This window comes from Ruditapes philippinarum, unplaced genomic scaffold, assembly GCF_026571515.1.
Source record: "Ruditapes philippinarum isolate M1 unplaced genomic scaffold, ASM2657151v2 ctg7861_1_1_1_1, whole genome shotgun sequence".
NCBI classification, from domain to species: Eukaryota; Metazoa; Mollusca; class Bivalvia; order Venerida; family Veneridae; genus Ruditapes; species Ruditapes philippinarum.
The window spans coordinates 12,981-39,641 of NW_026861171.1; the positions used below are offsets into that span (position 1 = coordinate 12,981).

A 26,661-nucleotide genomic window follows, 5' to 3' on the forward strand; every position below is an offset into this window, starting at 1 on the left:
TCAGCATTTCCACAAAGATCGAAACATTAATTTATAGACTCTAAAGGTAGTTTATAACAAGTAAGTTAACTTTATTTTTTGTTGTTGTTTATTTTAATTAAAAGTTCTTAAACATTTGATAAAATCAATGTTTCTATTTAGAATTATTTGAATACAAAGATATGACAGAATTATACATATACTATATCCAAGAGACTGAACTATATTGAATAACACAAGAACTGCACAAGTGTCTGAATTTTTGGGTTATCCGAATTTCGAATTATAAAGAATTGTTATGGAACTTGCATCATCATTAACAATTTCTTATCTGATCTTCATATATCATAAGAAAATGTGTTTAACTACTTAACTAGACATTTTTAAAGATGAAAATGACCACTATTGACGAGTGTATCTGTAGTATATACATGTACAACAGAACTCTGTGACATTTATCACACGAACTCCTGATAAGTTATTTTAAGAACTTCATATCCCTCGTCTTCTTCCTTCAGCAGGAATAGTCAAGAATAGCTAGGTTTATTATTAAACACTTAAAATTTTGTTATAAACGATAGGTTTACAAATAACATCTTCAAACGCCAGTTTTTTTGTACTAAGTCCTGCTGGTCGGTCAGTTTGCTTGTATTTAACTTTGTTCCTTTACTACTCGCCAATGTTTCAGCCGTTTTTTAAGATGCAGCAAACACGTTACGCGTTTAGTTGAAACGTGGAAATAATAGACTACCCCATAAAACAATGACGAAAAACCAAAAAAAAATACGCCAAAATAAACATTCTGAACAAGTTCGCATGGATCGTCTCTTAAGTTATCATCAGTATATTTGTATATGTTTTCTTCAAAGTTTGCATCCGTTTTATTTATTTCTTTAGTGTAATCATAACTCATATAAAAGTATCCTAGTGGACATTCATCTAAACATTGTCCTTGCGATAAAACAGGTCTATTACATTCCGTAACATTTATACATCTGTCCTCATCCAAAACTTCATGGTTTTCACAATGAGAAACGCAAAAGGATCCAGAGCTATTTTTCCGTTTGTATGGGAAATGCTCCGGGCATACACACACTAGTTTGCCCGTTTCGACATTAAATGAGCAGTCGTCCGTACAATTTACGCCATCCATTGTCAAACACGTGTTTACTGGACATGAGACTTCACAAGATTTCTTGTACAGAGTTTTATAAAAACTTGGGCAACTGTCTACGCATGTCTTGTTGATAAAGAACTTTGGACAGGTGTCAACGCATTTATCCTTATATGCAAATGTTGGGCAAACCTCAACGCATATTTTTTCATCGTTTGTTTTAGATGATAGATATGTATTCTGTGGACATGACTCTACGCATTTGTCTTTAAAGGTAATTGCTCCCTTGTCACAATATGTAACACATTCTAACGTAGCAACATTTGTTTTAACGGGACATTTGTCAGTGCAGGAATAAAGTTTTTCTGAAACGGATTTCCATAACATCACATGGTACGGGTGTGAACGTGGACAAGCGCTGATGCATTTTGCGTTAAAAATTTTATTCATTTCAACTGGACATTTACTTGTACAAGTTTTATTAAAAGAATAATAATTTTCCGGACACGTCGATGAACAGTATACCTGTTCAGGCCATTCATTCTTGCACTTTCCTACAGCGATACACGACTGTAAATTAAGATGATTAAGCTCGCCTGGACATCTTTGGGAACATTTCCCCTCGAAAACAACTTCTGTTTTGTTACACACTGAAACACAGTATCCACTTTTAAGAAAAGGAGTTCCACTGCTGCAAGAGGATATACATTCAATTGCAACAATGCGATTGTTTGAAAAGATATTCATATGATAGGGGCTTGTATTAGGACATTCTGCAATACATTTTCCTCTGTGAACATATCCTTTGTTATCTGGACAAGTATCCAAACACATGTCATTAAGCTCAAACATATGCAGTGGGCAAACATTTTTGCAAATCTTGTATTTATAAAATTGCAGACCTTGCACTACGATTTGTTCTTGAACCAAATGGCTTGTGTTTGGACACAAAAGAACACAAGTCCTGTTGTCAATGAACATATCTCCACAGTGAATAACGCAGTCACTGTCGTTATAAAACGTTCCTTTAGGACAATGAAACACACAACCGACAGGCGTACAATACGGCTTTTTGTCGGAACAATATCGATCTAGGCAGATTTTGTTGTGTGCCTCGCTTGTCATGACCTGCAATATCAAAAATACAAAAATAAACTTATATATTCATCGAAAAAAAATTAAATAAATAATTATAAGGTATTCAGTATGTAATTTTTTAAACATAATATTTCATTGTAATAACAGGGTTGTAGCATGTGGGATGGTGGGAGAGGGGAGGGGCGGTCATTATAGTAATTAACACACACCGAATACCTGTGATATATACGACCATATGCAGGTGTAGTGGGTCCAGATTTTTTTCTACTGCAGGACAATCCCCGCTCACACAATGCCCTTCTTACTACCCAATGCCTTGCACGCAAAACAACCGAGCTCTTATACTGGCCAGCTAGATACCCGGGCATTAATCCGATTAAAAATTTGCGGGACATGTTCTAGAGGTCGCCCTGTGCAGCCCGTCTGTTCTTTCAAAACCATGTGCTGTTTTATAAGAGGGGTGGATCGGAAATCTACCATTAAAGATCTATCGTGGACTTTTGCAAATAAGTGCAATTTACGAGTTTTTAAATTTCCCCGATTTCATAATTTTACACATATGTTTCAATTCAATAATTCAACTCATCAAGTTCATCAAATAAACAATACAAACAAAACTTAATGTATCAAAAATGTGTTAACCTTAACAATAAAAGTTACAGACTACAAAAATAGCCCTTATCAAATTGTGAGCACAATTTTGTCCGTCGCCATCGCACTAACGCATGTCGTCATCGCATTGTCGTTTTGTTCTTATCGCACTATCGCATCGTCGCCCTCTGGATTATAAAGTATAACCACGATAGCCCTTACGGTATTCCATAATAATGCTCCATGTCAACAAAGCTTTCGTTTACGTCTGTTTATTTGATTACTTGACAATCTTATCGATTGTTGCACAGTTTAACTACGCAAAATGCATGTATCTAACAAGATAAATTCATTTTACTGTTTACACTAAGGATTACATTATTTGTCAAGTTCTGTGCCGTTACTTTTTTTTAAAATGTGCAGAATATATGCTTGATATAACTTTTTAGAATTTATTCGAAGAAATGATTTTTCCACAGGATAATGAAGAAAGTTACATTATTAAAGAAGTTTTAAACGTTATGGTTAAAGCAAAGAAATGCTCCTGAACATACTGTTTCATGAATTATTGTGAAAATGAAATAAATTCAGATTGAAATGGTTATTTATATAAATTCAGATTGAAATGGTTATTTATTTAAATTCAGTTTGAAATGGTTATTTATATAAATTCAGATTGAAATGGTTATTTATAATTAAGTAAATTAAATGATAACTCACCAGTACAGTTAATAATGTAATGCCAGTCAAGAAAACCAAAGAAAGTGTATCCATTTTTATGTCAATCGTTTATCTTTAAGTTTATAAAAAAAAATCGCATGTTACTGTTTATGCTTATCATTGTTAACGGGGATTTCCAATTTAGGTTCAAGGTTGTCTAAAAATAACTTATTCAAATAGAGGTTAGGTAATCTAGAGTTTAAACGTGTGTTAAAATGGACGATTGTGGAACCAGCACGCATTTACTTAAATCAGATGGAAATAGTTTCAACGCAACGGAAGATCTGTCAAACACAAATGAATATGTGAATGAACTACCAATACCGTTTGATAAACTTACAGAAGAAGATATCATTAAGAAAGACGATGTATTACCAGAAGCGAGCATTTTTGCACCAGGAGAGGACAGTAATGATAGACATCCCCGTTTAAGACAGAAAATACCGACATTACCAGATGGTAAAGACAAATACTTTTTTGTATCTCATAGTAGCGAAGATAGCACCCAGGTGTTAACGTATGTTGAAATTTTAGAAACTCGTTTTGATCTTACATGCTTGTACTCAGATCGGGATTTTCAACCTGGCAAGGACATATCTGAAAACGTCAGGGAAGGAATGAATAGATCATTAAAAGTGTTACTATTCTTGTCGCCACGTTTTCATGAGAGCGGATGGTGTAAGTTCGAAAGGGATTTTGCTTTCATTCAATCTATTGACAATGGTTCGAGCTGTGTTATTCCGGTGGTTCTGGAAGAATGTGAGCTACCGACTACTCTCAAAACGTTGACATACATTGATGCTACAAGTCCAGAAGTAGATGTGCCTTTAAAGATTGTCGAAGCTCTTCTTGATACAAGTAAGTTTGTTTTTTTACAGTATTTCTATTTTGTAGTATAAAACTGATAAGCAAACATAAATAGAATAAATACAAACCAAAATCTTGATAAACGTTTATGTGAATTTATAGGTTTAAAAAACCTTTCTAAGCTCCAAAAGTCTAAAAACAAAAACAAATGAAAATATAATTAGCTCAACTGTGAAATTAAAAGTGGAAAAAAACATGAAGACAATAAAAAATAGTATTGAAAGCTCACAGCCAGTAAAATAAAGTATTATCTTCATTATTTACATGTCAATATCTACGAAGCAACAATCTATGGTAGCTGATTTGGAACACTTTTGTGCGTCGTGTTGTTGCACTGCCGTCTTGTCGTCCTGTCGCTAACGATACACGCCAAACGACACGTTGTCGTGCCGCGTGTTGTCGCGATGTCACATTGTCGCTTGGCTCAAATCAAAAGATTGGCTGTTTGTAGATATATATAAGCCAAGCGTCAGGGCGACATCGCGACAACGCATCGTACGTCAATCAATGTGCCGTTCGGCGTGCTTCGATAGCGACGGGACAAGACGACAGTGCGACAGCGCGCCGTTTGGCGCTTTGTCGTTCTGTCGCTAGCGACAACATGACACAAACAAGAGCACCGCTAGGCGGAGCATCATATGATTTTTTTGAAAGGATGAAGCATTTGTAAGACATGGGGATTAAATATTTTTACTACAACGGATGGACAGAATGACGCCAGGGAAATAACATAATATAAGCAAATTTCTTAAGGCATATAATTAATGTACTCAACATAAGTGATCATCCTATGAAGTTTGACAGTTGTAAAACTTTTAACAATATGAAAGTCATTTAATATAGACCTTTGACCTTGTGACCCCAATATAGATATGGATCTTTTATTCAATATAGGCAATCATTCTATGAAGTTTGAACACTTTAAGCCAAATGGAACTTGTATTATGTTCCGGAAAGCACAATTTCCAGTGTTAAGGACAGTGTGATCCTGACCTTTGATCTTATTAGCCTAAAATCAATCATGTTTTGGACACGGCTGTTCATCCTATAACATTTTACAGCTGTAGGATGATTTATACTTAAGTTAGTGAGCTAAAACCGTTTAAATGAAATAATGACCTTGACCTTGTAACCCAAAAATTAATAGGGGTCTTTACTCAATATTAATAATCATCCTATGAAGTTTAAACACTGTGAGCCAATGGAACTTAAGTTATGCTCCAGAAACCACAATTTTCAGTGTAAAGATCATTGTGACCCTGACCTTTGACCTTATAACCCCAAAATCAATAGGGGTCTTTTACCTAATATGGACAATCATCCTATGAAGTTTGAATATTGTGGGCCGAATGGAACTTAAGTTATGCTACGGAAACTGTTTTCAGTTTTAAGGTAATAGTGACCTTGACCTTTGACTTTGTAACTCCAAAATAAATAGGGGTCTTCAACTTAATATGGATTATGATCCTATGAAGTTTGAATATTTTGGGCCAAATGGAACTTAAGTTATGCTCCGGAAACTGTTTTCAGTTTTGAGGTAATAGTGACCTTCACCTTTGACCTTGTGGCCCCAAATTCAATAGAGGTTTTCTACCCAATCTGGACAATCATTCTATGAAGTTTGAATATTATTGGCCGAATGGAACTTAAGTTATGCTCCGGAAACCAAATTGCAAACGGACGGACGGACGGAAATGCCAACAATTGGGGTTTATGTGCTTTTTCTTTGATCTTTAGGTGGCATCTTTCCCCATAAACCAGTAAATTACCACATAAACCAGTCGGTTTATGGAATTTCCTTCTTTTTTTAACTAAAATTATGGACGTAATGAAGCTCATAGACAATTAGATGTTCGCCCGGACAGACGGATGGACGGACGCCAGGGGGTATAACATGATATGCCCGAAATTCTTTATGCCCGTAATATTTTCGGGCATATAAAAAGTGTTCTAAATCAGCTACCATAGATTGTTGCTAGCGACAAGATGAAAAAGCGATAACGTTAACGATATAGGTTGTGTTGTCGCTATCGACAACGCAACGCGCAAAGTGTACCAAATCAGCCACCATATCAGAAAATAAACTGCTTACAAAGAATAAAACTTGCATTCCCTAATCAACTGAAAAACAATTATAATCAAACATTTTGCTCACCTAAAAATAAAGGCTACTTTAAGTCAGAACAAATTGTCAAAGATTAACAATAGTGAAAGGGTTGGGTGAGTGGACAATACGACCTGTACAATACAATGCGAAGACCTCGAGTAGCGTATCTATCCGATTTTCAATTATATGTGCACTTCCAGATCAGTGAGCACGAAATGTTCGTGTTAAACTATGATAAGACTAATTTAACTCTTAAACTGCAATAAATACACCAATATTGCACAATTACAATCTCCTGGATTGAGAGAATGATCTGCGATATTGCATATAAGCTTTTGATATAGACATTCATCAATCTCAAAAAATCAAAAATAAATCTAGTCCTGTCACGTCAAAAAAAATCTCGGAAGTGATAATAGTGGTCAGCGATATAGATCAAACATTATAATCAAAATGTTCTTGAGTTTGGGCTTTGGACTTTTAGTTAGTAACGCTTTCAAATAAAGCATTGTGTATCAAATAATTCGTACCCAACCTTTATTTCGCTTATTTGGTGGGTGAAAGACTTTGGTTAAATTCTCTTCTCACCGCTGTATCACTGAAGTATTTAACATAACAGAAATCACCGTCTTGCTGATATTTCAAAATCTTCAAATACATAACAAAATTGAAAAAAAAAATATTGCTTTTTAACCTTCATCTTTAGACGTGTCATGCTTAGATAACAGACAGTTCGCTTTTCCGCCATCGGGATATACCTTCTTTTATCATACATCTTTCATCCGAGTTAATGTATATTGATCCATGATCCGATTTCTAAAAAGTTACAGGTACTAATGTTGCTGCAATATGCAGCAATTGAAAAGCTCCGCGCAAAAATATGCGCTCATTACAAATACCTTACCAAATCATTCATACGCACAGGTCATGTTCTATTCAGATTAAGTACATGGATGTGTTGTAAATCATTTACGACTACACAATTATTCTTATCGTATGCACTGTTCATGAGAGAGGGGCCAGATATTTAATTTTAAAAAATATGCTTTAACTGATACCTACCTGGTAAGGAAAGTAATTCCAATGCAAACAAGACTAACAAGACATGTAATGTGGCATGACAGTAGTGCAACATTGTTCTGTTTCTGTCACTACTGTAGTTAGTAATTTTAATTTATAAGAAAATATCAAAGCAAGTACATTTCCCTTTTCACCTATAATGCTACTCATTTTCTACAAATATCAACAACTAATCATAGTAGGAAATATTCATATGTAAATAAGCCAAAACAAAAACTTTCATCGACTTTATTTTTCAAAATGTCCGGAAAATGGTATATCATGGTATATCAAGAAAAGCATTGATACGAAGCATCAAAGGGCGTCATAGCAAGAAATACAACAAGTGAAGATGAGCTAATAGGCATCTGATGACCAGATATTCTTATAGACTTTCCAATGGTTAAATGGTTTTTACCAGAATTGTATATCGTTTATGAATGGGCGGTCGAAAGACATTGCTCATCATGTACTTTGGTAGGCATGCTAGGGATTAGAATATTATTTTTTTCCCACAGGAACTTGAAATTCTGTCATTTTTAACGATTATATCCTAAATATACCTATAATATCCAAAATATACCCTATATAGTATACGTTTATTTATAACATATAGGGAGTATTTTTGGATATTAACAGTAATATTGGTTATTTCAAGTTGATTATTGTAATTTCAATTTTCTGTGGTATTTTCTTTTGAACATAATAGTAGTCAAAATGAACAAAGTTTGTTTATTGATTTATTGGGAGGTCAATCTACTATTTTGTTGAATTGCTTAAAAAAACTTGTCTGACTCACCAATGTGTATAAATTCCTATCAATAAGCCCATAACAACTCATGTTAAAACTGCAGACGAAAGTTACTGTTGTTAAAATGTCACAATATTCGGCAATCAACATTCCATTCAAACTATCATAAAACAAATTGCCTTCAAACAAAATATAGAACAGCAAATATTCGAAAAATCAGGGTCGATTTTAGCTAAAGAACTTAAGCAGCGAACATGTTTTATAGTATGATACTGCTCGACCTGTTATCTGTCGCACAACGTCAAATTGAAAGCGACATATAAAGTTAAGAAAGCAAGAAGTAGGTCGATTTAAATATTCACGGTAAAAATGTCATAAGTGCAATCAGGGCCGTAAAAACCCCGGAAAGAACCTAAAGAAAAGACAATTTCAAAATGATAATACTATGATATAACAATTCGTAAGAAATTGTCTAGTACTTAATTTTTATGTATAATTTTTTACAGAATGCAATTTATTGTTTGAAAATGTTTGCATTTTTTTTCCTGCAAAATTATCCAGTTCGTTATTTATTACCATAGCGCGACACAAATGACCGTTTCGTTAAACTAAAACTACTTCTATAAATATATTTTTGGACTTTCACATACATCATTCTATTTAAAACTTTCGACTGTATGTTCAGCCATAAAATACCTAATAACCACTGGATACTACAAAATAATTAATAATTTCCTGTAGAAGATACGGAGATGTCGGAAATAAATTAACAAATTTGAGTTTATTTTTTTGGTTTTGTCTGTTATACTGCCTTCCCAGCGGTGGAGGCGTGAAATTTGTTCCCATTCTCATTCATTAATAAGACTTGCTGCAAATCACCGAAAGGGAAACTAATATATGACTTTTCATTATAGAAATCGGAAGGAATTCTTGAATCCGAATTTATTTTTATCTGTAAATCGAAGGGATTAATTGAAAAAAATCGGTCTCATGGACAAAAAAAATTGTGAACACAAATTACTCCGCGCCTGTGTACGCGGAGCAATAATTATCATCTATATAGTGACCAGTTTATCAATTTAAAATCCAACAAAAAACAGCAACAACAACAAAAAAGAACAACAAAATGACAACAAAAGAAAGTCAAACAAACAAACAACCAAAGAAACAAAATAAAAAAACCTCAGAGTCACGAGCATAAATTAGAATTCAAAACTGTTTGCACGTAAGGCGAACATTCTATATTTCACTCTGAACACTAAAGTAGCAATGCATTTCACTAATCTCAGTGCCGGTTAGTAATTTGTACAGTTCCAACAAAATAATATAATAACACACTATCACATTGACATCTAACAGTTTGATCTTTAAATGGGTATAACCAGATTATCCTACACTACAAGTTTTGTTTTTATTTCTATAGTAACCTATAAACAAACTGTAGTAACCTATAAACAACATAGGTATCATCTGTAGTAATTCTCTTTAAGATAAAAAAGATGATAATTTAAATGAAAACTATTTAAAATTTCATTTTCAAAAGATGTACGCTTATGGGGCCTTTAAGTTTTAGACCCATCTTACCGAATGTAGTACTTGATTGAGCATACGCAATCTGCATCGGGGGCAAAAGATCGTCGCTCTACATAAAAATGTCTAAGAAGTTTATAGATAACTCCGAGTTAGATCAATGTTTAAAGTATAAAATGATAGTAAAGATCGCACACCGGACCCATCGAACTCATCCGAGCAATTACTTAGACAAGCATCCTGACCAAGTTTGATGACAACTGAGTCAAAAATGTGACCTCTAGAATATTAACAAGGTTTTTCAATATTTGGACAGAATGTTCCAGTTTTTGACCCCAGTTGAACCATAGTAAGACTTGTCCTAGAAATCATCAAAACAAACTTGCAATTTCCAGGATATTAAGATAATAACAACAGTAGCCACTAGAGAGTGAACAAGATTTCTTTATTTTTAGCTCCTGTGACCTAGTTTTTCATCAGAGACAACCAATGTTCAAACTCCTCCAAGCAAATTAACTAGACAAGCATTCTGACTAAGTTTGATTACAATTGAGTCAAAAAAAAAAGACCATAACAGTGTTTACAAGGTTTTTCAATATTTGGGTGCTGTGACCTAGAAATCATCAAAACAAACTGTCAGACTAATTTCCAGGATATTTGGATAAAAACTGCAGCCATTAGAGTGTTAACAAGTTTTTTTAATTTTTAGCTCATGTGAGATAGATTTTGACCAGATATTACCCATATTCTATATTGAACTAGAAATTGTCAAAACAATTTTCCTGATTAATTTCCAGGATATTTGGATCAAAACTGCCGCCACAAGAGTGTTTACAAGATTTTTCTATTTTTAGCTCCTGTGACCTAGTTTTTGACCAGAGATAACCCATATGCGAACTTGACCTGTATTTTATTGATACAAACATTCTGATGAAGTTTTATTATGATCCAATCAAAACTGTGACTGCTAGAGTGTTAACAACCCAAATGTTGACGACGAACGACGCACGACGACGGACGCCGGACATAGCCCCATCACTATACCTCACCTTGACCACTTTGTGGTCAGGTTAGCTAAAAACGTAAGAGATTTATATAACATAAGTAATTATCAGTCAGAAAAATGTCAAAACACATGTGATATGCGTGTTCATGAACATGCTTTTAGTTTTCAGTTTACCTGATTTATTCTTTTATCGGATATGACTGTGATGCAAACAAACAAATTAAAAACCACATAAATATATGTTTAAGTAATTTTACAAAATCTTCAGGAGTAAAAAACATTTCCCACATTCGTAGCGAAATAACACAAAAATATACAGTTTATCAAATCTAGGTAAATTCACGCTAAAATGGCTATTTTTAACTTCACAAAATTAATTTCAAATTTTGATTAAATAGGTATATGATAAAGTTATTTAAATAATGTTACCAAAGTTAAATCGCGATAATAATATGTTTGGAGCACAAACCCTGATTAATAAGCTTGTCTTTTGCGTTGATTTTGACCATAATTATCATCGCTTTTTTCATAAATACAATTAACATACTTCAAGATACCCTGTATTGGCATGATTGTATGATAAATTCATAAATATTGTCATAATATTACTTTCATATTTGCAGATGAAGCTGATGGATTTCTTCCCCTGGATGTCATCCATTCGCAAGAGATATGTAGGTTTATTTCTACCGTCCTTGATATGTGATAAAAACTATCTTCTTGTCAGAAAAAAAAAACAAATAAAATATAAAGTATAACGGTTGTGACAGGTGGTATAAATATGTTACACTAAGTAACAGATTAAGAATATGTAACACTACGTTACAGATTTAGAATATGTTACAATATGTTACAGATTAAGAATGTGTTACAATATGTTAAAAAAAATTCTGTCCGTTTTCAGCCATTTTTCATATCAACCTAGTAGATACTTTACTAGCGAAGCACACCAAGCCGAGCGACAATATCACATCGCGACAACACGCCGCACGACAACGCGCCGTTTGGCATGCGCATTGTTAGCTACAGGACGAACAGTTTGTTCAGAATTCGAACTTGCAACTTCGCGATCGATACGCAACATAAATACCACTAGGCCACCGGGCACTAATTATGCATTTATTTATTGAGAACTGTAATGTCATTATCGATAAATAAGAAAACTAACAAAAAAGATCCCGACAAATTAACTAGTCTACAGTCAATATTGCCAAACAATATACTGTCTTTGTTTTGATAGATAAAACAGCACAGTCTCCATCGTTCAATGCGAACATAATAAATTTGCACCAAAACAACTTTATTTAAAGTTCCTTTGTTAATTTTTTTTTCAAGATTGATAATGTCTGGCAGAGCCAGACGTCTTTATTGTCTGGCAGAGCCAGACGTCTTTATTGTCTAAGAATAGATTATGATATAATCAAAAGATTAACCAGAAACTTCAAATACGCTTTCATATAGAAAACAATTGTAGCAAACGTTATAATAGATGACACAAAGTTGGACAACAAAAACCACAAAGCCACAAATTGTAGCAAACGTTATAATAGATGACATAAAGTTGGACAACAAGCACGCCCAACATATATATATATATATATAGATATATTGTATATATAATATAAAGTACTGTTCATAAAATATTTCTCAAATCGTGGTCGACTCGCCCAGGAAAAACCATAGTCTGGAAACCCGTGCCCTTTTATCTTGTGTCTAGTACCACTTGATGTAGGGCTACATCCTTGAAAAATATTTTACAAACCTTTAACTTTAAGTTAGTAGGCTGATAATAATATGCAAAAATATAAAGTAAAACAAAAACAAAAGGAAACTTATACAGGTTAAGTCCATTGTGATACAAAGGTGGGTGCAGGGGAGGTAAGGGAAGAAAAAAGAATATAATATATATAAGTATTGCAGTATTTAACTACAAATGTTATTCCAGTTCAAAGAAAATGGTACTGTACAGAAGTTGTCAATAGCGCGCATTTCAAAGAATGAAAGGGTTTTGCGTGATTCATTACAACTTAATCAAACCAAGCCATCTCTCTTCCCATGTGAAAGTGTACAATTTGCGCGCCTCCTGCTGTTATTGTGCAGTCATAAGATCAAAGAAATATACAGTTGTAAATTCCAGACATATGGAACAGATTAATTAACGTTACAGTATAGGCTTGAAAAACATATCTTAAAGAAATTGGTGATGGTTATTAATAAAACATAAACGAATTTATATGCGATATAAATTACGATTTTTCAGGCGAAAATGGATACAGCTATGGTATCAAGGGTAAAAGAGAAGAAACGTTCTGCAGTTTATCTCCAGCCAAATATCAATTCCATGTAAATCAGACATTGCACACGACTCTGAGAGATCATAAAGTAGAGGTATTAGGCAATATTAGATACATGTATTTGGTAAAATGGGGATGCATTTAGCTTTTGCAGTGTCCGTCCGTCCGCCTGCCCTTCTTTATTCCATCAGTCTATTCAAAATTTATGTCTGGTCAATAACTTTGTCACGGATTTTAGAATAACTTTTACAAAAAGGCAATGTGTTGCACACAAAATACATAGGTCAATAGCTAAAATATCAAGGTCACACTTGACTTCAAAGGGAAAAGTTTTTATAAAAAGTGCAGTGACTACTTTAGTGTCGACACTCCTTTTGTTATCCCTGGATGGATTATTAACTTCTCGGTAGAAATGTGTTGGACATCCTGATGACATATCGCGTATAATAGTACGGAATTCCATAAAAGACAGCCTACTGTTTACTGTCAACTGTCTACTGTCAACTGCTTACTGTCAACTGCCTACAGTCAACTGCTTACTTTTAACTGCTTAATGCTTACAGCGACTGTTTAATGCTTACTGTTAATTGATAAATGCCAACTGTTACACCTGTCAACTACCCGATTAATTGCCTGAAAGTTAATGTTGGCTTTTTATGTCCTTCTTCCAATGTGTTTATATGTTACAATGAGGCCGTTTAAAACAGTATTGGTCAAGGAATTACTCTGTATCATTTATGAAGACTTTGACTGAAACCTTGGAACTCGTTACATTTATACATGTACATATATAATTTTACGTTTTACTAAGCAGAAAAATAAGTATATATCTTTGCAGGCATCTGGAACTTTTCCAAATCATAGACCTGTAAACTTTATAAAAATGTTATCAAATAAAATATTACCAAATAGTTTTTTCTGTCATTAAATCTTGTTCGGTAATTTTGAGCATCCAAATATAACTGCTTGATTAATTATTTATACATGTATATCCCTGTTTAAGCTTGTAAAAGATAGTCATTTAGATACATCTACCATATAACATGTATATTATAATATTTGTTCATTAAAAAATATTGACACTACCCTATAACTAAAGAACTTAATGATATTTATAAACGGAGGCCTTGTAATGCCATGAACGTCGTTGTTTTTAGATTTAAATCACAACTGTCACTTTTATACGAAAGCCTAATAGTGTCAAATGACAAAAAAAATAAAAACGCAAAGGCGTTATAACACGATTAAAGGCGTAATTACGCGAATCAAAAGGCGTAATAACGCGAATAAAGGCGTTATAACGCGAATCAAAAGGCGTAATTACGCAAATCAAAAGGCGTAATAACGCAAAAAAGGCGTAGCAACGCAAATAAAGGCGAAGTAACGCGAATAAAGGCGTTATAACGTGAATCAAAAGGCGTAGTAACGCGAATAAAGGCGTAGTATCGCGAATCAAAAGGCGTAGTAACGCGAATAAAGGCGTAGTAACGCGAACCAAAAGGCGTAATAACGCAAATTCAAACGCATTATAATGCCAATTTTATACCATATTTATACTTTATCAAATGGTAACGTGAGAAAGGAAAAACAATATTGAATTTATTGCTCAAGATATAAACTCGTATAGAATAATATAATATACATTTACAATAACTATCATTCCATTTGCGCAGTAATATTGCAAACCATTTGTAAAAAACGAATGAAGACTCTTTGATATTTGTCAATATCAGGTGACTTGGAGACTTAAAGGTCCATAGGGTTATATGTCAATACAGTTACTCTGAATTCACATCATTTATTTTACACATGTCACTATACTAAATGAATTTTTATTTTTTCTTATATCTTATCTTATTTTATATGTGCGTCATATGTTCAATTATATACGGATATGTCCTGAATAATTACTTAACCCTTTCCCCCATGAGCATATTGTGAAAAATGGCCGTTTTCACTGAAAAGCCTCCTGTTACAAGTTCAAACTGCTATAAAACTATGAAAAATGCTTCAATACTAATCAAACTTGGCACAAATGTTGACTGGACCATTGTCTTTGTAACGACATGCTCAGTCTTAAATTTCCTGTTACCATGGCAACGAGGGGACACCTCAAAATTGCCAAAAATCACTATTTTGCCTCGATTTTTTCCATCAAAATTTATTTCAAAGTGCTGCAACTGCTCAAGGGATTGAGACAGAGTCAAAGGCTTTTCAGCGTTGGTTAAACGTTACATTATGATCGACCTGGGGTCATTTTTAGCCTCTCACAAGTCCAAAATTTTCTTGGCGATGAGGGGGACTCCGCCCCCCTTCAAACCTCCCTAACAGAAGGGGGCACATCCCCCTTCTGGCAACCCACTGATGTATCTTTTGGATGGGGGGCGGCGCCGAAAAAGTGCTCAATTTTTTAAGCAACATTTCTCAAACGAAAACTTATGTTTGGGGCCCAAATAGGACTTTTTTTCACTATAGAAGGCCTAAAAAAGGGGGGGGGTCGAAAGTGCGTTGTTTCGCGTATATATGTGGTAAAGGGTTAATAACCTGTAGTATCTTTTAATTATGTGAATGTCGTTCCTAATTACGCTATAGGTAATTGGCTATAGGTAACAAGATTTGGAAAAACGTAAGGCATGCGTAAGTCACATTAGGGTGAAAGTATCTCTAATTATTGATAGGTATGCTTAGAGGAGTGAAAAGTGTTTCTGTTAAGTTACAATTATAGGAAGACATTGTCTTCTTTGTCTTTATCGAAAAGTATCTATAGTTGGGTGATAGTAACCTCTAATCTCACGAAAGCATTTCCTAATAAAAGATTAAAAAAATCAGACTGTATCCGTACAGAATTGAAAATAAAACGTACATCTTGATCAATTGATTTCAATCAACATTGTTCTTCCTATCTTACATCACAAGGCCACGGTTTGGAATTTATATGGTATTGAATTAGCGTTATAACGCCTTTCGTTTCGCGTTATAATGCCTTTTGGTTCGCGTTATTACGCCTTTATGTTCGCGTTATAACGCCTTTTGATTCGCGTTATGACGCCTTTTGATTCGCGTTATAACGCGAAAAAAGGCGTTATAACGCGAATCAAAAGGCGTAGTAACGCCTTTATACGCGTTATACCGCGAAACAAAGTCGTAATTACGCGAATCAAAAGGCGTAATAACGCCTTTATTCGCGTTATAACGCGAAACAAAAGGCGTAATAACGCGAATAAAGGCGTAATAACGCGAATCAAAAGGCGTGATAACGCCTTTATTCGCGTTATAACGCGAATCAAAAGGCATAATTACGCAAATCAAAAGGCGTACTAACGCGAATAAAGGCGTTATAACGCGAATCAAAAGGCGTAATAACGCGAAAAAAAGGCGAAAAGGCGTACTAACGCGAATTAAGGCGTTATAACGCGAATGAAAAGGCGTAATAACGCGAATAAAGGCGTTATAACGCGAATCAAAAGGCGTTCTAACGCGAATAAAGGCGTTATAACGCGAATCAAAAGGCGTAATAACGCGAATAAAGGCGTTATAACGCGAAACAAAAGGCGTAGTAACGCCTTTATTCGCGTTATAACGCAAATCAAAAGGCGTAATAACGCGAATCAAAAGGCGTAGTAACGCCTTTATTCGCGTTATAACGCGAAACAAAAGGCGTAGTAACGACTTTATTCGCGTTTTAACGCGAATCAAAAGGCGTAATTACGCGAATAAAGACGTTATAACGCGAATGAAAAGGCGTACTAACGCGAATAAAGGCGTTATAACGCGAATCAAAAGGCGTAATAACGTGAATAAAGGCGTTATAACGCGAATCAAAAGGCGTAATAACGCGAACCAAAAGGCATAATAACGCAAAACAAAAGGCGTTATAACGCTAATTTAATACCATATAAATTCCAAACAGTGGCCTAGTAATGTAAGATAGGAAGAACAATTTGATCTAAATAAATCGATCAAGACGTACGTTTTATTTTCAATTCTGTACGGATACGTCCTAAGGCCACAGTCTGATTTTTTTAAATCTTTTATTAGGAAATGCTTTCGTCAGATTAGGGGTTAACTATCACCCAACTATAGATACTTTTCTACATAGACAAAGAAGGCAATGTCTCCTATAGTTGTGACTTAACTGAAACACTATCCCCCATTTAAACATACTTATCAATAATCACCCTAATGTGACTAACTTATACCTTACGTTTTCCCAAATCTTGTTACCTATAGCCTATTACCTATAGCTTAATTAGGAATGGCATTCACATAATTAGAAAATACTAGATGTTATAAGGTAATCAAACAGGATATATCCGAAGATAATTTAACATATGACGCACATATAAGATAAGATAAGATATAAGATATAAGATAAGATAAGATAAGATAAGATAAGATAAGAAAAGAAAAGAAAAGAAATTCATTTACTATAGCGACATGTGTAAAATCAATGATGTGATACATGTGAATTCAGATTAACTGTATTTACGTCCAGTCCAATGGACCTATAAGGCACCAAGTCACCTTAAATTGGCAAATATTGAAGAGTCTTCATTAGTTTATGACAAATAGTTTGCATTATTACTGCGCAAATGGAATGTTAGTTATTGTAAATGTATATTTTATTATTCTACACGAGTTTATATCTTGAGCAATAAATTCATATCAATATTGGTCTTGCTTACTCACGTTACTAGGCCATTTGATTAGTATAAATATGGTATTAAATTGGCATTATAATGCGTTTTAATTTGCGTTAGAACGCCTTTTGATTCGCGTTACAACGCCATTATTCGCGTTACTACGCCTTTTGATTTGCGTTATTACGCCTTTCATTTCGCGTTATAACGCCTTTATTCGCGTTATTACGCCTTTTGATTTGCATTATTACGCCTTTATTCGCGTTATTACGCCTTTTGATTCGCGTTATTACGCCTTTTGATTCGCGTTATAACGCCTTTATTCGCGTTACTTCGCCTTTATTTGCGTTGCTACGCCTTTTTCGCGTTATTACGCCTTTTGATTTGCGTAATTACGCCTTTTGATTTGCGTTATATCGCCTTTATTCGCGTTATTACGCCTTTTGATTCGCGTAATAACGCCTTTATTCGCGTTATAACGCCTTTGTATTTTTATTTTTTATTTCATTTGACACTATTAGGCTTTCGTACTTTTATGTTCGCATTTTGAAAATAATGCTATAATAAGTTGTTCAAAAATAATCTAGATAATGGTGCTCAAAACATAGATATATAGATTTTCAGACAAAATTATTTATACCAGTCACGTCTCGGATTACCAGTAGTTTATAACGTACTGGGAGAGTATACACACTTCATGGAACCGTTTAGTTCTATCTAAAAAGGTTAATACTTGTTCTGGTGATTGTAGACCTTAATTCTATAAAGCCTTAGATTTGACTCAAGAAAATGTTACTTTAGTAGATGTTAAAAGATTATTCGACAGAAGCATGATGACTTACATGTCAATTATTGTGTTATAATTGGAAAGTCGATGCATAATAAAATCATTGAAAGATCTTTGAGTTACGTGGGCATTATTGTTAGTATTTGTTTAGCGATATGATGAACTGCGGTATCCTAAATTTGAGTCAATGTAATGCCTTCCGCTTGTAATTTCTTAGTTTTTACAGTATTGCCTGTGTTACATTCTGTTTTTTATAACTTATGATAAAGGCATTTAAACCACAGGATAGAAAACAAACTAATCAATATATTGCTGGACGGTCGTCTTTTAATTTCATTGACGAGTGTTGATGTTAACTTGTAAAGCTGTTTTGAAGAAATATATTCAATTAACTTGCCAGATATTGTATTTCTTATGGAACTAATAATATAACGTAATCTTCATCTTCCTAATACATACTTTTCGCGATCCCATACATTTAAAATTGATGGACTAATACACTATTTAAATGTGGACAATGTTGAATATTGTTTTTTCCAACTTGGTCATGTTACAACATTCAACAATCAAACTTTGATTTATGGTTAACATAGATATATAACCATTTTCAATTCATTTTGTCATAATTTTGTTTTCCGGGGAGCTAAACATAAACAAAATTACAAGAAAATTATGATACTTTATTTTTAAAGAACTTTTTTATTTACAATTAAAACGAAAAACAAAATTCACTTATTGATTATAACACCACATAAAAAGTATATTTAGTCCCAATAATGAGACCAGTAAGCTAATATTTTCTTGTATACACCGTTATTTAAAATAAAAATTATGACACGCCTGTAAAAAATTAAAATCTATATAAAATATTTGTTAAGTTTCGGGGAAAGAATTAATATAAAAACAGAATTATAATTAAAAGTTCTGTTATGAATTATATGATTGTTATGAAATTATATTAATGTAAATATACTCTGCAATATAAAGTGATATACACGTTGTAAGAAAGGTAACTTAAAAATGCTTCATATTATACCATAGAAGCTCTACACTATCACGATGTCTTAGAACTGTTTACCTTAAGCTGCAGTCTCACTTACTCCCGGCAGAGCCCAGGACCATCCCGGTAAGTTACCGGGATGATCCTGGACGATCCGGGGTGAAATTATTGTTGCGGTCACACTTACCCCGGCAGCACTACGGTAGTTCCCAACTTACCACCCAGGATGCGCTCCGGATCATCCAGGCAGAGCCCAGGTGAAGCTACGGTTCATTCCCGGATGACGCCAGAAGAGCCCCGGTTGACCCAGACAGAGCCCCGGTCGATCCAGGCAGAGCCCCGGCAGAGCCCAGGACGATCCCGGCAGAGCCCCGGTAGAACCCCGGTGGATTGAAAACGCCCGAAAATGATAACTTTGATACATAATTTTTATTTAATATAATATCTGTTGTTCCAGAATAGTAATTCATGATGATTTTCTGAAAAATCCTTATGCCATACTGGATAGAAGGGAAATGGGAAGGGTTTTAATACAAACAAGTGCAATCATCGCAAATTGTCGTTATTCTTTTGAAATGATCCGGGCTTTGCCGGGGCTCTACCGGGATCAACCGTAGCTCTACCTTTATCCACCGGGGCTCTGCCTGTATAGTTACCGGGGCTCTGCCGGCATATACCGGGCTCTACCGTAGTTCTACTGTAGCTCTACCGGCTGTATCATACCCCGGATTATCCCAGTTTTGTGCCGGCAGAGCTACGGTGCTTCCCGGTATAACCCCGGTCGTTCCGGCAGAGCTTAGGATGAAGCCGGCATCATCCCGGACCACCCTAATATTTCATTCCATCCGGGGTCGAATGCCGGATGTTCCCGGATCATTCCGGATCATCCCGGACGTTGCCGGCAGAGTAACGGATGTACTCCGGTTGTTCCAGGTCGTTCCCGTATCACCCCGGACGTCTACCGGGGCTCTGCCGGGATGTAGCTTTAGTTGTCAAACCTCTAGAACCCTAAAAGAAAGAGTTATGACTTTCATTGGATGATTCTGGCAAATACGAAGGCAGATTTGCTCATTGTTTTTACTTGCGGTAATTGCAAAAAGAAATAGAAAAAATAATCAACACAAATTTTAAGTGTGTTTGTTAAGAAGATAATTATAAAAGTTATATGAAAGATGGATTTTAAACAAACGCGACAAAAAATATATTGTAACATTAACATGATCATTTTATTTACAGAAATTTTAAAGTAAATTTAAATAGTTAAGAATCTATTATTTCTCAGAGTTTTTCAATAGCACAATTGAATTTAAACAAGAGAATAACACTGGCTTTTCATATAAGTAAAATAAGCTGATCCAAACTGTAATTTATCACTTCATGTTTGCACACTTTATATCATTAAAATATTGAAGTTTTTGAAACAATTTGAATACAGCCAAGTTTGTCTTTGTTTATGCTTTCAGAAGGAAGCCGAGTTAAACTCGTCTATGAGAACCAATACATTTATGTAGTCCTTTTCCTCTTCCATTGTAATTTCAATATTTTAATGCAGGTGTTTTGGTTTTTTCTTGCCTGTGAAGTCAATGAAAGTATAGGCTGTCCATTCATTGAAATGTTTCTGTCAGATTTATCATCCTCTGTACTAGAATAAAATTGATTCTATAATTAACCTTGAAAGCACAAATCTTTGCAACATAAACTATCAAGAGTGCAATCAACTTAACAAAAATACATTACATAACATCTAATAAGGAATTACACATTTATAAGCTATAACTTACAGCCAATGAAAACGGAAGCAAAATGATCTCGTAAATGAACTCACACATTATTGATTATGCCTAAATTTCACCAGTGATTTCACCAATATATTACAGATATTCCTCTAGAAATGTATTACATTGTCAAATGAAAGTTTAATAAACTATGAAATTCTAAACAAAATAAGGGAGTGTTGACATAATGGTCCAGATCTCCGCCTCTCAGCCGAGGAATAGTGGGCTCAAGTTGCCGAACACAGACTCTTTGGGAATAATTTATTATTAAGTTGATTTACCCTAAAATGAGTCCTATATTTGACAATTTATCAATAACCTGTGCAAGAGGCACGTGGAACCATTTCATAACATAATCAAAGCAGTGTGCAATGGTGGGACGTACACAAGTCATTGCAATGAATTCGAAATTACAAATTATTAGGCTTAATTATAAAATAATCCCTTTTAATTTACTTACCATTGTTTTCCGCAAGTTTACCTCAGCAGATTTTTTTCAACAAAATGGCGGGCGCACATGTGTGTACATTCGGAATACTTCTATTTGATACATACATAGACTTAGACTGTTAATAAGCAGTTAGCAGTAGGCAGTAAGCAGCAGGCTGTCCAGTTAGCAGTAGGCAGTGAGCAGTAGGCTGTCGTTTATGGAATTCCGTATAATAGTCATGTCGCTATTGTATTTCTAAATTCATGAAATGATTTTTTTCATTGAAGTGCACTGATAGCCATTGTTTGTTCAACAATTATGTCAGTCCTGCATATGTTTCAAATAACCTGACAAAAATGTGCCGGAAATGACCATAAAATATTGTACGTAAGATTGATATCTCCAGCTTAAAGGTCAAGGGAAAACTTGTCATTATGTGTTGGTCATGATATGGACAAGAATTAAGTCTCATTTTAAAGGGTGACGGTCGCATTCGTACGTTGAATGTCATGATATGTTACTCTTTATACACTAATGATCGTATTCGGTAAACAATTCTGTTATTTCGAAAACGATTTAAGATTACTTTGCAGAAATGTTTTAGACCTGATATTAACGTGTCGCACAATAAGGTTTGCTCTCCTGGTAAAACAGGTCAAGGACACACACAAACGCGAACGCGCACGCACGCACACACACATACACACACACGTCCGGATTTATAATATGATTTTCTTTCATAAAATGCAGTTATAGTCTTGTCCGTCATTACTGGATTAATGTTCAAATAACTTAGAATTGATATGTTAGATACCATAACGCTATGGATTCAAAATGGCAAGGTCCGATTGTACTTTGATTTTTTTTTCATACACTGTCGTGTTTGGCCAATAATATAGTAGTTCTTTTGTGGATGGCATTCATGTGTTAAACAAAAATCATGTCTCAAACTTAAAGGTCAAGGTAACATGGTACATCCAAAGTTTTGATTTGAATGGAATAAATGGTCATGTACAGTCCATGACTTATTATACATGGATGGATTTTGAAATAATGATAAATAAATGTTTAACACAATGAGCCGAAGTGTAATACGCTTAAACAAGTATGTTAGCCCAAAAATCCAAGCAAGTTGTACATGTATTTATTGAGGGATTGAAACACAAATGGTCATTGTTATGACTTCTGGTGTGAAACATGTAATGTAGGTTAATATATGCAAGGTCATGGTCACTAAAGATGATTTCAAGCTCACTAAATATGATAAAATATAGAGATTTTGTCCAGAGCATATCTCCTACACATACGAAGGGATTCTTATGAAACCAGGTCTCTAGGTTAAAGGTCAAGGTCACACTTAGAGGTCATTAAAAAAACGGTTGTCTGGAGCAAAACTTTTACATGCATAAAGGGATTTCAATATAACTTATCACAAATGTTTACTATTGTAAGGCGGAATGTCGCGTGTAAAATTTAGGTCTCTGCGGCTAAGGTCAAGATCACACATTGGGGTCAAAGTTCAGGTAAAAAATCACTAGAGATGATAAGATATCCAGATATGTTCCGGATGGTGCCCAGATCATATCTCCTATGTGCATATCCATGATACTCACATGTCTGTCAAAAGCTGCTGTGATGGCTGTTGCCCTTGTTTTCCTTTAAATGTACTTTTTTTGTTCTTGGCCGGTTAACGATCACGACGACATGTTTTGTTTAAGATAATCATTGGACATGGACAGAGACATGAGCCTAACAAATATTTTAAAACAATGTAGGCAGCGGCTAGCAATTACCTAAGTTAGTGTTTAAATTAAATTTTCATCTCATTTTTACCTATTGTTTTTAATTATCTATGATAAAGAATTTAGATATATGTTTTCTGCAATAGATGACAGAGTAAATGAGATATTTCTGTTTTAGATTCCTGAAAATCTGACAGAGGAGACAATAGCGATGGTTAACAAAGCCAAATGGATGAATTGGTATGATTATCTTAAAAGAAAGAACTTAATGTTTTGGTTTGGTTTAAGCACTCCGCTTCCTATCTTTATATATTTGTTTATATGTAAGACAGAGGACTTAGCTAACGCATCACGTACACACTTCTCAAGTGATTACTTGGATTGGATTGAAAACCGGCTGACATCGTTCTTTATTGTTTTGATGTTCATCTTAGCTTTGGGCATACTTTACATTGTCCTAATACCAATAATATGGCGCAGACAATTGGTAAGTTAGCTTTTTTCCCTTTTTTTCCAAAAAATAAATGTATAATCTATAAATCATACGCGCTTGAACATTCAAGTCGTGAATTAGTGATGTACAAATATCATAGTTTTAAGACCATTGCATTTTAAAGCATAGTATATAAATCTGTCTAACAACCTTCTAGACAAAATTTATCTTCTTGCAGTATTGACAGATAACAGCTGTTATTACACAAAAATCGGCACTCATAGGTAGTTCTTAACAAAGAAGTAAACACTGACTCATATACGCCAGCCATTGATTCGGACAAAAAATTGACTTCTTCACAAACAAATGTAAACATTATATGAATTATTTGTATTTCAGGGCGACCTTGTTCTTCAAAGTGAGATGTGGCAACAGTTTGGAGATCAGTTCTATGCTTCGAACTGCCTGATTCTATTTTCTCATAAGAACAAGTTACCAGTTGTATGTTTTACTATCGTTGATTTTAATTAAAGATTAATAATTGCCTTAATTGATTCTGCTTGAACTGTTTTGTCAGTATTTAATTAGTTGTAACACAAACCTTTACTTAAGGCCCGGTCACACAGCCTTTCGCGTCTGTATCGCGGGTAAAATTTCGCGATTTCTTTTTGCGGTTGCCCGTGGTGGAAAATGTGCAAAATTGGCTGACCCGCGGTTTACCCGTGGTATGCCCGCGGAACAGACGCCGGCGACTGTTCCGCGTCCTTATCGCGGGTGAAGCGCGGCGGTACCGCGGCCTACCACGGGTATAATAAGGCAGCCGAACCGGGCTGTTCTGGAGACCCTCTCTGAAATCACTTTCATTGTAGATGTGGGCATCAGACGAAGACCCCTTGCCGCTGACGTCTATCCAGAGGAACTTGTAGTCAGATGCGACGACTGCCAGGAGGATGACACTGAAGAAACTTGTAGTTGAAGTAGTCGGACCCAGTGTTGGCAGGAGATTTACAGGCAATGTGCTTGCCGTCTATTGCAACAACTGTTCATCCAATTGTCACTAATCTGACGCCACTCTGCAGCAGTCTGTGGTGGCGCGAGCAGCTCATCACGGAACTCCTCGACGATGTCCGCACACACTTCGCGTAACACCAGACTGATGGTGTTGTGAGGGACCCTTCAGCCATACTGCATCTCACGGTACTTGGCGCCAGAAGCAAGGTGCCTCAGGGTGAGGCCAACCTTCAGGCCTGGATCAAGGGGTGCTCGCCAGTTGGTGGTCTTCTTGGTAAGGGCTGGTGTCAGTTTCTGCACAATTTCATCGAACATGGCAGGTGGCATTCTCATGAAGTTCTGGAAGGCCCTTGGATCTTCATTACGGAGCTCCACCATGAGACGAGCGTACAACCCCAGCTCAGGTCTCCTGCCAATCCAGTCGCGCACCCAGATGTTCCGGACCACCCTCCTCCTCCTTCGTCTTCTTCTGTCAATGAGGAGCTGATGGACCTGTACCACTTGGTTCTGATGCTGCTGGAGCAGCAAGAAGAGGTCATTACGGTGACGAGGATCCATGTTCACCTCTTGACGTCTGGAGCACAACTGACGAATGCTCGGCAAATCGCGCTTTTTATATTCCTAAAATCAGACGTTGTACGGACGCGATTAGGCCGTGGACAATCGTATTTGGGACGTGTACAAGACGCAATTGAACGTGATTAGGCCGGTATTGGGGCGCGCTGTTTACGCGGAGAAAGGCGTTTGTCCGTGCTTACACGCGGTACACACGCTAATGCACGTGATAACAACGCGGTACAGACGCGGAACAAACGTGCTATGACCGTGCTCCACCCGCGATTACCCGCTAAAATTTCGCGTCCTACCGCTTGTAACCACGTCTTAACCGCGGCCGTAGCACGTCCTAGCACGTTCGTTCCGCGTCTGTACCGCGTCTTTACCGCGTGTGTACCACGTGTACCGCCCGCGATTACCCGCGGTCTAAATTTTTGGCCAGCCCAAAACTTTTTGGCGCGGCCAACCGCGTGTGAATTTCTTACCGCGTGTAACGACGGGTAAAGTACGGCTGTATCGCGTCTTTATCGCGACCTCAAAGCGTCCAACAGCGTCTGCTTCACGGGCAGAAATATTTGGCCGTTATTCGGCCGCGATACGCTCGTGGAGGGCTGTGTGACCGGGCCTTTATAAAAAAAACCACAAAAAAAACCTAAAGAAAAACACACGAAAAGCATATACTTGCATCTTTATTTTATATATGTTAAAGCACCCCATGGATAGAAACCACGTCTAAAATCAGTTTCTTTAAAGAGTTTTGCCTGATTGTCGTGGCCGTCATATTGTAGACAACTCGTAAGAAACCTTTGAAAAGATTGTTACCACTTCTTATTATATTATCATTTAAGCTCGATTCATGTTAATACTTTAATGTTTTTTTTTCTTTCTTTTTCTTTTCATTTTAGTTATATTTCATGCGGTATCGTTTTGATAAATGCGAGGTATGTAACTATAATATTTTCAAAATTAACAATCTAATATTGAAGGTACATGGAGATATGTAGTAATGTTTTTTTACATTTTTTTGTATCTAAAATTCGTTAATATTTAAAGTATACATGCCATGAAAAAAAAGTTAGTAAATGGAGAATAAAACGAATTTCAATCTTTCCTGTACCATAATTTGTAAATCGTATTTTCTTTATATTTCAAAATAATATTACTAATAATGA

General features: G+C 35.4%; 2 protein-coding genes across 2 annotated transcripts; one reads left to right on the forward strand and one right to left on the reverse strand.

The window, feature by feature from the left end:
- Positions 1 to 45: 45 nt before the first annotated feature.
- On the reverse strand, positions 46 to 3,690 carry LOC132714747 (proprotein convertase subtilisin/kexin type 5-like). The gene is made up of 2 exons (XM_060697667.1): positions 3,503 to 3,690; positions 46 to 2,221 (listed from the first exon to the last, which is right to left on the reverse strand). The coding sequence occupies exons 1-2, from the start codon at positions 3,554 to 3,556 to the stop codon at positions 632 to 634; spliced, it is 1,644 nt and encodes a 547-aa protein (XP_060553650.1). The 5' UTR covers positions 3,557 to 3,690; the 3' UTR covers positions 46 to 631.
- On the forward strand, positions 3,605 to 26,430 carry LOC132714749 (uncharacterized; the record flags this gene model as incomplete). The annotated part of the gene is given in 6 exon segments (XM_060697669.1): positions 3,605 to 4,360; positions 11,446 to 11,496; positions 13,083 to 13,210; positions 23,669 to 23,977; positions 24,323 to 24,424; positions 26,395 to 26,430. Coding segments are annotated over 6 exon segments (1,269 nt in total), but the record flags the coding sequence as incomplete, so codon positions are not given.
- Between the last annotated feature and the right edge of the window lie 231 nt (positions 26,431 to 26,661).